The 12,596-nt window shown below is 54.8% G+C and overlaps 1 protein-coding gene across 1 annotated transcript; it reads left to right on the top strand.

The window, feature by feature from the left end:
- Positions 1 to 7,562: 7,562 nt before the first annotated feature.
- Positions 7,563 to 9,050, top strand: LOC103198698 (fukutin related protein). Its single transcript, XM_007942884.2, has one exon. It carries the CDS (start codon positions 7,563 to 7,565, stop codon positions 9,048 to 9,050), a length of 1,488 nt encoding a protein of 495 aa, XP_007941075.1.
- The last annotated feature ends 3,546 nt before the right edge of the window (positions 9,051 to 12,596 follow it).

Below are 12,596 nucleotides of genomic sequence, written 5' to 3'. Positions count from 1 at the left end.
CGCGCCCGACGGGGGTCGGGGAGTGGGGCTCGCTTGCGAGAGCGCGGCCGGGCGCGAGCCTCGCCCAGCGGGGTCGACCCCGAAAGCGCGCGCGCCCGGAGGTGGGCCAGTGGGACCCGGGAGGGCGGGGCGCGAGGCTCCCCCTGGGAGAAGCGAGTCTTGGGGAGGGGCCAATTTCTGCCCCCTCCTCCCGCGCCGCCCAATAGCAAGCTTCTCACCCTCTCCAGCCCCACCTACCACTCCCCTCAACAATCACTTTAGCTCTTTTGAGAGAAACGGCGACCACCAGGGGTGCTTTCAGCTCTGGTCGCATCCTCTCCTTCTTGGCCCAGGTCGGTTGTCATGGTAACCCTTCCTCAATCTAGAGCTCCCCTCATTCTCCCCATCCCTCCACTTGTGGTTATGGACCCCTACACCTTTCCTGTCCCCACACCTGGGGAGGATTGCTAAGGTATAACCTTAGTCCTTGGTGGTCCTTCTGCCCCGGTCCCTTCCGTTACTATGGCAATTCCTTCACCTAGCACTCAGGTAGAAAGGACCCCAGGCCCCAAGGAGACTGATGGCAGAAAAGCACCTTTTCCTCAACCCCTCTCCCATACCACCCAGTTGGAATTACCATGGTAACCATCTCCCTCTTTGCCTTCGTGGGAGGCCCCAGGGCCAAACCAACCAGGTGTTTTTATTTAGAGGAAGAGATGCGCTGCTGAGGAGCAGTTGCTATGGTTACAGGGCCTGGACCATCTCCAGGGAGGTGAGAAATAGACAAGGCCAAGCCCTGGTTGCTATTGTAAGGGGGGCAGCCCCCTTCCAGTGACCCTAGAACCAGGCTCACCAAGGTGGGGGACAATTTAGAATGGCCCCTTGAGGTGGAGTGAGCCCAGGGAAGGGATTGTCATGGTAACAGCTTCTATCACTTCTAGCCCCACCTTTCTGGACACATTCACGAGGGGGGAGGTTACAGATTGCTATGGTAACTGACATCCTGCCCACTCCACCCTACCCCCTCCTGAGATGCTCCAGGTGGTGCCTCAGCTTGTAGCATGTCCAAAGAATTTCCTAATCCTCTAGTTGACACTCTTGTAGATAAGATGAAACTGTACTCTGTTCTAAGGAGCCCTGGTGGCCCAGTGGTTAAAGCATTTGACTGCTAACGGAAAGGTCAGCCATTTGAACCCACCAGCCGCTCTGCAGGAGAAAGATGAAGCAGTCGGCTTGCATACAGTTACAGTCTTGGAGACCCAATGGGGCGATTGTACTCTGTCCTGGAGGGTTGCTATGAGTCAGAATTGACTTGATGGCAGTGGATTTGGTATTTGGTTTTTAGGTACCTTGCTCTGCAACACTGGCTGACTGGGGTTCTCTGGTTCTTCCCACAGCAGTGCAACTGAGCTGGGCTGGGACTGCCTCTTGGGGGTCTCCCCACCCTGCAACCTAGGAGGTAAGAAGTCCCGTAAGGTCTCCAGCTCTCTCACAGCAACTGCGCATTCTTCATCTTCAAAGGCTTTCCCACACAGCTCTCATTTTCTGTGCCCTCACATTCCCATTCTTCAGACGTAGCAACTGAGGCTCCCAGTCACTGCCATGGAGTGGATTCTGACTCACAGCGCCCCTAGAGGACAGAGTGGAACTGCCCCACAGGGTCTCCAAGGCTGTGAGTCTTTATGGGAGCAAAGCCCAAACCAAACCCACTGCCCTGGAGTCAATTCCGACTCACAGCACCCCTAGAGGGCAGGGTGGAACTGCACCATTAGTTTTCTAGGCTGTAACTATGGAAGCCAACTGCCTCATCTTTCTCCCACGGAGCAGCTGGTGGGTTCAAACTGCTGACCTTTTGGTTAACAGCCAAACGCTTTCACCACTGCACCTCCAGAGCTTCTAACTGAGGTTCAGAGTACCTCAAAGCTTAAGCCTGGGAACCCCAGGCCCCAAGTGAATTGGGATCAACTTACAATGCTTTGTGGGAAATGGAGAGACAGTCTTAGCTTAACTGTCCTCTCCTTCCCTGACGCCCTTTTCTAAAGCATACCCCTCATTTTTTTCTATCGCAGCCCCCGATCATTTCCCTCCGTAGCTGTAGTTGTTAGTGTGCTTTTGAATCTGTCTTCTGACAACTCAGGAGGCTGTTGTCAGGGTCATTAGGTGCACCGGAGTCCGCTCCGACTCGTAGAGACCTTGTGTACAACGGAACGAAACACCGCCCGGCCCTGCGCCAGCCTCACACTCCTCGCTAAGCTTGAGCCACCATTGCAGCCACGGTGGCAGGCCCTCTCGTTGAGGGTCTTCCTTTTCCTCTGCCCCTCTGGGTTACCACACTCGATGTCCTTCTCCAGGGACCGGACTCCCTCCTGACAACATGACCGAAATATGATAGTCTCACCATTCTCGCTTCTAAGGAGCAGCTGGCTGTACTTCATCCAAGACAGATGTTTGTTCTTCTGGCAGTCCGTGATATATTCGAGATTCTTTGCCAGCATCATAATTCAAATGCATCAATTCTTCTCTGGTCTTCCTTATTCTGTGTCCAGCTTTCACAAGCATACGAGGCCACTGAAAATACCGTGACTTGGGTCAGGCACACCTCAGTCTTCCAAATGACGTCTTTGCTCTTTAAACACTTTAAAGACGTCACCCTCAGCACATCTGTCCAATGCAGTATGTTGTCTGATTTCTTGACTGCTGCTCCATGGGCGCTGATTGTGTAAAATGAAATCCTTGACGATTTCTATCTTTTCCCCATTTATCCTGATGTTGCTTATTGGTCAATTGCGAGGATTTCTGTTGTCTTCGTGTTGAGGTGTAATCTATACACAAGGCTGTAGTCTTTAATCTTCATTAGTAACTGCTTCAAGTCCTCTTCCTTTTCAGTAAGCAAGGGTGTGTCATTTCACATCACAGGTTGTTAATGAATTTTCCTGATGCTGTGTTCTTCTTCACATAGTCCAGCTTCTCAGATTATTTGCTCGGCATATAGACTGAATAACTATAGTGAAAGGATACAACCCTGACACACCCCTTTCCTGGTTTTAAACCACACAGTATCCCCTTGTTCTGTTCGAACCACTGTCTCTTGGTCTATGTACAGGTTCCTCAGGAGCCCAATGAATTGTTCTGGAATCCCCATTCTTCGCAATGTTGTCCACGATTCATGATCCACACAGTGCAGTACCTTTGCATAGTCAATAAAATACAGGTAAACATCTTTCTGGTAGTCTCGGCTTTTAGCCAAGATCCATCTGACATCAGCAATGATATCCCTCGTTCCACATCCCCTTCTGAATCCAGCTTGAATTTTTGGCACTTCTCTATGTACTGCCGTAACCGTTTTTGAATTATTTTCAGCAACATTTTACTTGCTGAAAGTCTGGATTCTGGACACAGGCACCAGGGGAAGGCTACAGGAAGACCTTTGCCTCAGCTTCCGGTCCTGGGTTCTCGGTGATCTCGTGGCATCTATTGTCCCTGTCTGTCCTTCCCTCTCTGTCCCTGATCTCTTATATCTCTATAATGACTGGCTTAAGGTGTCCTCTATGCTAACATTGTCTTATTAATATAACAAAGAAGGTTTTATTCCCAAATGGGATTACGTCCACAGTAGGCCCCTACATATCCCAGTGATGATGAACAACACTTACAACCGTCTGGTTTTTTTTTATTGTTGTTGTTGTTTTGTTCATCTTATCGTTAGTAATATGTATTATGTACAATGTTACAGCATGTAATCTGATGATGTTATCATTCCCAGACTTTCATTCAGAGATGTTCAGTGTGTTCACAACACTGCCATGTAGCAGACCATGAAAACTTAAGGGAAAAAGAGGTATTCAGCTTATGTCAGAACCAACTTACAATGGAGTCATCAGAACAGAACCCCATCAGAAGTCAGGGACACATATTTTGGGGGGACACAATTCAGTCCATAACACCCAGTGACTATGTTGTTCACTCCTGTGTCCCTAGAACACAAGCATCTGGCACAGTACCCAAAAAACCCAAGCCCACTGCCATCCAGTCGATTCTGACCCACAGCGCCCCTAGAGGACAGAGTGGAACAGCCCCATAGGGTTTCCAAGGCTGTCAATCTTCACAGAAGCAAAGCCCAAACCAAACCCATTGCCCGGAGTCTATTATGACTCACAGCGCCCCTAGAGGACAGAGTGGAACTGCACCACAGGGTTTCCAGGGCTGTCAGTCTTTACAGGAGCAAAGCCCAAACCAAACCCACTGCCATGGAGTTGATTCTGACTCACAGCGCCCCTAGAGGACAGAGTGGAACTGCACCACAAGGTTTCCAAGGCTGTCAGTCTTTACAGGAGCAAAGCCCAAACCAAACCCAATGCCTTCCAGTCGATTCTGACTCACAGCGCCCCTAGAGGACAGAGTGGAACAGCCCCACAGGGTTTCCAAGGCTGTCATTCTTCACAGAAGCAAAGCCCAAACCACACCCACTGCCCTGAGTCTGACTCACAGCGCCCCTAGAGGAAAGAGTGGAACTGCACCACAGGGTTTCCAAGGCTGTAATCAACTGCCTCCTCCTTCTCCCACTGAGCGGCTGATAGAGTCAAACCTCTGACCTTTGGGTTAGCAGCCAAGCATTTTAACCACTGCACCCCTACGTTCCTTTTCCCAGGTGTAGCAGAAATTTTGGGGCACAATTCAATCCATAACCCTCCCCAGAGCCAGGCACCGAGCCCGGCGTGCTGTGGGAACTCAGCAGGTCCCCACTGACAGTGAAGGAGGCAGGGACCCACCTATGGCCCAGAAGGCAACTTGAAGCTTCTAGGAGTCCAAGCTCATAGCCATTGAAAACGCTACAGAGGGCATTTCTACTCCTGGGTTCACCATGAGTTGGAACCAACTTGACAGCAACTGCATTTTGTTTTGTTTAAAGAGTAGAAAATCACTCTTAAATTGCAATTAAGATTCTTAAGGACTGTGCTTAAGCCATTTGGCTGCTAACCAAAAGGTAGGCATTTTGAACCCACCAGCCACTCTGCAGGAGAAAGATGAAGCAGTCGGCTTCCATAGATTGACAGCCTTGGAAACCCTGTGATGTAGTTCCACTCTGTCCTCTAGGGGCGCTGTGGGTCAGAATCAACACCACGGCAGTGGGTTTGGTTTGGGCTTTGCTTCCATAAAGATTGACAGCCTTGGAAATCCTATGGGGCAGTTCTACTCTGTCCTCTAGGGGCGCTGTGAGTTGGAACCGACTGGATGGCAGTGGGTTTTTGGTTTTTGAGTTGAATCAAGGAAGGGCAAGCAGGACTGGGATAAGTGCAGAGAGGTGGGAGGTGACACCTGGTGGGAGGGAGAGAGAGGAGGCAGGACAACTAGGGCAGGGCCCCAGGCCTAGGGCAATAGGGGCCGAGCTGGGCATCAAGGACAAAGCCAGCCTTGGCTTTCCAGATGCATACACCCTGCCCGTGGCCACCACGTTTTCACCAAGTGCATTCTCAGTGCCAGGCCATATTCTGGGAACACAGGTGACTGAGACAGCCCTGACCCTGCCTTTTCCATCAAAGGAGACAGACCTATCCCCAGACACACAGTAACTACCCAAGTGGGTAGTGCTGGGGTAGGGGAGCCCAAGGACTGGGAAAGTCCAGAGGGGGCATCAGGGAGGACTTTCTGGAGGAGGAGACATCTGAGCTCAGGCCTGAAGCATAAGTAATTCTCTAAGAGGACAGGTGTGGGGAGAAGACAGAGGGAACAGAATATGTGAAGACTTAGATACAAGCCGTGGTTAAGGAAAAGTCTAAGCTGGCTACAGCACAGAGTTTGAGGGAGGTGCTGCAGGAGATGAGGCAGCAATGGTGGGCAGGTGAGGGCCAGGTCACACAAAGCCTTGTGGGATGTTATAAGAAGTTTAAACTTTCCCCAGGGCACTGGGGAGCTGTAGTAAGCTCTGAGCAGGTGGAGGGACAGGTCAAATTTGTGCTTTACAAAGACCCCCTGGCTACCATGAGGAGGGGGACTATTTGGGGACAAAACTGGAGCAGGGGAGCAGGAGAAGCTGAGTGGGACTCTAGGGGGATGATGCAAAGTAGAAAGATTTGATGGTTGGCTGGTCTCTAATATCCCCTCTTTCTGGCCAAACCCAGACCCACTGCCAGGGAGTGGATTCTGATTCATGGCGCCCCTAGAGGACAGAGTGGAACTGCCCCACAGGGTCTCCAAGACTGTCATCTTTACAGGAGCGAAGTCCAAACCAAACCCACTGGCTTCAAGTCTGTTCTGACTCATAGCTCCCCCAGTGAACAGAGTACAACTGCCCTATAGGGTTTCCAAGGCTGTCATCTTTACAGAGAAACAGGCTGCCACGTTTTTCTCTCGCAGAGTGGCTGGATTCCAACTGTCAACCTTTCGGTTCACAGCTGAGGGCTTAACTATTATGCCACCAGAGCTCCTCTGAAAGGGACAGAGAGCACTACACAGAACCCAGAAAATTGTACCCCTTGGAATCTTGGAGCAGAGGTGGGGACAGGGAGACAGCGCCATTTGTGGGTCCTTTGGGAGTATGGCCAATGACCCGGGCAGGGAGTGCCTCAGGGCTGACAAGTTCTTGGGATGTTTCTCACTCCAGGTTTTTACTTTTTTTAAAGTTTTAATCAGCGGACAATATTTAGAAATTGGGAGACATCTGATTTGTAAAGAAGATTTTTCTAGCAAAACCCAGGCCATCTGGCTGACCATCGGGGAGGGTGACTTGATGATCCAGGGTTTGGGGGTCTTCACTGGGAGAAGGGATTGGTAGCTGAAGCTCAAGGGTGCAACATCAGCTTGGCCCTGGAGGTGGCCAAGATGTTTGGGAGAAGGGAGATCGGGGTGGCTTCCTGGAGGAGGCAATGGTGTAGAACAAGGTGGAAGTTGGGCTTGGGGGTGGGGAGTGTTTATAACTGAACCTGAACCCAAATGAAAAGTTGACAGAGAAGAAGGAAAGAGTAGACTTGAACAAGGAAATAAGGAAGCTGATTCATTTGAAAACAGCTTTTAGCTCTGGTGGTGGAGTGGGTAAGGCATTTGGCTGCTAACTAGAAGGTTGGCAGTTCAAACCCACCAGCTGCTCTGTGGGAGGAGGATGAGGCAATCTGCTTCCCTAAAGATTTACAGCCTTGAAAACCCAACGGGGTCACTATGAGTCAGAATCCACTCAGTGGCAGTAGGCTTGGTTTTGGCTTTAGGAATGTGTACCTGGCTCCCTGCTGGGTGGTGTCCTAAGTCCAGCAGTGACTTAAGACAGGCCCAGGGTCTGGATTTGTGGGGTCACGTGATCCAGTGGGGGACACAGAGCCATCCCCAGAAAATGATGATTCAGAACGGAGGGGCGGGGATAGAGGGACGGGGAGACTGAAGGAGCTCAGAGTGGGTCTGTGACCCAGTGTGGGAGGCCCGGAGGGCTTCCTGGAGGAGGTGATGTCATAGCTAAAACCAAAATAGAAAAAAGGGGCAGGAGAGAAGGCAAAGCTTGGATGGGTGGGTGGGGCTGACGACCAGCTCCAGCTCCCCTTTTCCTTCTCCCCTCTCCAGGATGCCAGGAGGCCCAGCTAGGGCCTGAAGCCCGCCCCATGAGGCTCACCCGATGCCAGGCTGCCCTGGCGGCCGCCATCATCCTCAACCTTCTGGTCCTCTTCTATGTCTCGTGGCTGCAGCACCAGCCCAGGAACTCCCGGCCGCGGGGTACCCGCCGTGGCTCTGGCGCCGGCCCCCGAGTCACCATCCTGGTGCGGGAATTCGAGGCCTTTGACAATGCTGTCCCCGAGCTGGTGGACTCCTTTCTGCAGCAGGACCCAGCCCAGCCGGTGGTCGTGGCAGCCGACACGCTGCCCTACCCGCCCCTGGCCCTGCCCCGCCTCCCCAACGTGCGCCTGGCACTGCTGCAGCCTGCCCTGGACCGGCCCGCGGCTGCCTCCCGCCCCGAGACCTACGTGGCCACCGAGTTCGTGGCTCTGGTTCCCGACGGGGCGAGGGCCGAGGCCCCGGGCCAGCTGGAGCGCATGGTGGAGGCGCTCCTGGCAGGAGGCGCCCGCCTAGTGGCCGCCCCCGTGGCCACGGGCAACCCCGCGCGGTGCCTGGCCCTGAACGTCAGCCTGCGGGAGTGGACCGCCCGCTACGACGGGGCCCCGGCCGCGCCCCGCTGCGACGCCCTGGACGGGGACGCCGTGGTGCTCCTGCGTGCGCGCGACCTCTTCAACCTCTCGGCCCCCCTGGCCCGGCCGCTGGGCACCAGCCTCTTCCTGCAGACCGCCCTCCGCGGCTGGCCCGTGCGGCTGCTGGAGCCGCCCTTCGCAGCCGCGCGCCAGCCCCCGCTAAGCACGGCCCATGCGCGCTGGAAGGCGGAGCGGGAGGCGCGCGCGCGGCGGGCGGCGCTGCTGCGGACGCTAGGCATCCGCCTGGTGAGCTGGGAGGGCGGGCGGCTCGAGTGGTTCGGCTGCAGCAAGGAGACCACGCGGTGCTTCGGCACGGTGGTGGGCGACACGCCGGCCTACCTCTACGAGGACCGCTGGACGCCCCCGTGCTGTTTGCGCGCGCTGCGCGAGACGGCGCACTACGTGGTGGGCGTGCTGGAGGCGGCCGGCGTGCGCTACTGGCTGGAGGGCGGCTCGCTGCTGGGCGCCGCCCGCCACGGCGACATCATCCCGTGGGACTACGACGTGGACCTGGGCATCTACCTGGAGGACGTGGGCAACTGCGAGCAGCTGCGTGGGGCCGAGGCGGGCTCGGTGGTGGACGAGCGGGGCTTCGTGTGGGAGAAGGCCGTGGAAGGCGACTTCTTCCGCGTGCAGTACAGCGAGAGCAACCACCTGCACGTGGACCTGTGGCCCTTCTACCCCCGCAACGGCGTCATGACCAAGGACACGTGGCTGGACCACCGGCAGGACGTGGAGTTCCCCGAGCACTTCCTGCAGCCTCTCGTACCCCTGCCCTTCGCCGGCTTCGTGGCCCAGGCGCCCAACAACTACCGCCGCTTCCTGGAGCTCAAATTCGGCCCCGGGGTCATCGAGAACCCCGAGTACCCCAACCCAGCCCTCCGGAGCCTGGCAGGAGGCAGCTGAAGCCCTCAGCTCCCGCCGAGGCCGGGGAGCACTCACTCACGCAGCGGAAGCAATCACGTGGGGTCTTTCTGGGTGTGGAGCAGCTTTGTATGATTGGGGGTGGGGTGGGGTGGGGAAAAAACTGGGAAAGAGAACGCACAACGGAAAGCTGGCCCCAGGGAGAATGCTGGCTTCGCTGGAGGCGAGAGCCACGCCTGACAGTCTCGGATGACTCGCCTCTCCTGGGCCACGGAGACGTGTGGGTGCAACCTGGATCATTCTAGGAATTGAGGTTGCCACGGGCATTTGGTGGACGGGGCCAGGAGGCCGAGCTGCCCCGCAGGGCCCCCGCAAGCCCGCGCCAAGGATGCTAAGAGCTCTCTATCCGGGATCTGGGAGAGCGACACTCCTGTGGCCCGCCGGGCCCCTTGGCGGCTGGGATTGTTTTTGGCCACTAGAGGGCGCCTCTATCCCGCGTCTAGTGGCCTAGGGAGCCTGCCCAGGGCGACATAGCTGAGGGCCTCTGCACAGCCAGTGCGCTCTTGAACCTTTGGTGCTGTCTCTAAGCCCCTGTGCGCTGGGGCGGTGATGACCGTCTCCCCTTCTTCCTCAGACGGAAGCGGAATGCGTCTTCCTGTCTTCCTTGGAGAGAAGGACAGCCTCTCTGAAGTGCGGCTGTGGGCTTCGTGTACCGGCCTCACTGCTTACCTGTTACCTCATCACTTTAGTCCTCGCACCTGTTTCCTGCCTTGCAAGGCGGGATAGCCAGTGTTCGCAGCTCACGCTTACTGCGCAGGGCTTTGTGGTAAGCGCTCGGCGCGCTCCGCCTGGTTTCTCTCTCACCTCGAGCCTCCCAGCTGAGAGCAGCTCTTGTTCTCGTTTTACAGATAAGGAAACAGGCCGGAATAGTGAAGTCACTTGTTCGCAGTCAGATAGCTTAGGCAGTAGCAGAGCAGGGACTTGAGCCCAGGCCGTCAGGCTGTGGAACCTACACTGTTACTTGGCCCACTGTGCCCCTCTCTGGAGTCCCCGGTGATGTCACTGGTCAATGTTCTCGGCTGCTAACTGAAAGGTTGGGAGTTCGAGTCAACCCAGAGGCGCCTTGGAAGACCGTCCTGGTGGTCTGCTTCTGTGAAATCAGCCAGGGAGAGCCCCATGGAGCACTCTGACACACAGGGGGTCACCGTGAGTCACAGCTGGCTGCTTTATGATCCACTCACCAGGAGCCCTGATGGCGCAGCAGTTAAACACTCGGCTGCTAACCAAATGTCAGAGGTCTGAACCCACTCAGCAACTCCACGGGACGGAGACCTGGCAGTGCGCGCCTGTGAAGATGACAGGTCTAGGACAGTTCTCCTTTCCTCGCCGTGGCCAGGAGTCAGTCCCGTAGATCCTAGAACAGAATCGAATAGGTTCCCTAAGTTAGAATTGACTCCACGGCACCTAACAACTGGTCATGGTACCCAAGAGGGGCTTTGGGGAAGCCAAATAGCTGAGCCGGTAGAAGCGACGGTGACTTCCTATTTTATCATACACCCAAGAGTAAGTACTGTTTGGGCATGTTCCTCCAGTGTGTGTAATTATGGACAGATGGTACACTGCTGTCAGTCTGTATGTTAGGTAGTAATAAAACTTAAATTATTCCATCTTACAAAGTAAACGGAAGTAGAGGCTCTTATGTTTTCCTGCCTCACCCCAGTGGCTTGTCCTTCACACACCTGGCTTTTGAGACCATGGGTTCAAATCACAGGCTCTGAAGAACCAGAGGCCAGGATTCAAGTCCCAAGGCTGCTGATTCCTCGCAGCGGGAACTTGCACCACCCTTGCTCGCTCGCTCTCTGTGCCCTCTTTCTGAATCAGGGAAGAGGATCCCTCGTGACATAGAGTTGTGCTCAGATGCTAAGGAAAAAGTCGCTCAATCAAACTCCCTAACCATTCTGCAGGAGAAAACAGCTGGCGATCTGCCCCCGTAAAGATGACAGCCTAGAGAACCCTGTGGGGCAGGTCCTCTCTGTCACACACCGTCAACATGAGTTGGAATCGGCTTGGCGGGTGCCCAACAGCTGTGGGATAATGACAGCTGTTACCCCGCGAAACGGAAGTGGGTTTGAGGCACTCAGTGGTGACAGGGTCAGGTGGCCGGGCTGCATTTATTCCTGGCCGGGTTACTACGGTCCTTTGTGATCTCAGGCAAGTCTCCGCCCCTGAAACTCTAAATTGGGGGACGGATGGTAACATCGCGGAATTGCCGCGAGAAGATGGACAGCCCATGTGCGCTAAGCGTGCAGTCCTTGGCCGCAGACACTGCATGGTCCAGCAAGCGTGGGTGCGCGTGTGATCCAGCCTCCTGGGGCTCCAACAGCCAGAGCCCTGCTCTGAACCACTGGACCCGCACGTGGCTCACGGAGGGGTTCGCCTTGTCAGTCCCCGAGGCGCATACCGGAAATGTGCAGAGGTGACTGGGGTTATGGCAGTGGCGGGGCGGGGCCCTTGGCTATTGGGTGGGAATGGTTCCCGGTGGGCGGGGCCGTTCGCGCAGCCAGCACAGCCCCTCGTCTGCTCCCATTTCCAAAGGTCCCACTGAACGTACCTGAGAAACGGTGAACCCAGAGAGGAAGTTGGAAGACAGCAGTTACATCGTACGGACTAGTCAGTGTAACGAGACAAAGCGTGTAGGAATCATTGCGTGGAAAACCCATTTGCTCTGTAAACTTTCACTCTAATCACAATAAAAAGTTGTTTAAAAAAGAACTATATGGGATCAAAGTGACAACAGTAACTAGAAAGAGTGGGCAGGGAGCTTGAGGGCAGTGAGTCTGTGTAGTCGGGGAGGACCAACTCAGAAAGGGAGAGTGGGGATGGTTGCAGAACTCCAGAGACGTCATCAGGGTCACTGGATTGCATGTGGAGAAACGGTTGAATCTGCTGTGTATGTTCCCAACAACAAAATAAATTGTTCCTGAAAAAAAAATCACAGCGGAGAAAACTCTATAGGACAGTTCTACTCCCCCACACGGGGTCGCCAACAGTCAGAACTGACAATTAAACACGACAGAAATTGTTGGTGTGATCTTTTGATTGACACCAGCTGTTAACTTGTTATGTGTCATGGAGTGGGATCTGACTTATCACGACCCCTCCTTGGGTTTCTGAGGCAGTATACTACGGAAGTAGATTGCCAGACCTTCCTTCCCAGGAGTGGCTGGTGGGTTTGAACCTCCAGCCTTCTGGTTAGCAGTCACGTGCCTTAGGCACTGCGCCACCAGAGCTCCTACCTTCACAGAAGCAAAGCCCAAACCAAACCCAGTGCCTGGAGGGGATTCTGACCCACAGCGCCCCTAGAGGACAGAGTGGAACTGCACCACAGGGTCTCCAAGGCTGTCAGTCTTTATGGGAGCAAAGCCCAAACCACACCCACTGGAGGCAAAGCCCAAACCAAAGTCACTGCCATTGACTTGACTTGACTCATAGCCACCCCTCCTTGGGTTTCCGAGGCGGTATCACTATGGAAGTAGATTGCCCAGCCTTCCTTCCCAGGAGTGGCTGGTGGGTAAGGACAAGTCAGTC

Source organism: Orycteropus afer, unplaced genomic scaffold (assembly GCF_000298275.1).
Source record: "Orycteropus afer afer isolate SDZICR_OR568_19922 unplaced genomic scaffold, OryAfe1.0 scaffold00099, whole genome shotgun sequence".
NCBI lineage: Eukaryota > Metazoa > Chordata > Mammalia > Tubulidentata > Orycteropodidae > Orycteropus > Orycteropus afer.
Note: the sequence above shows the minus strand (reverse complement) of the source record. Positions and strands in the feature narration are given on the sequence as shown.

Coding starts and splice junctions, on each gene's coding strand:
- LOC103198698 (XM_007942884.2), top strand. CDS start 7,563: ATGAGGCTCACCCGATGCCAGGCTGCCCTGGCGGCCGCCATCATCCTC.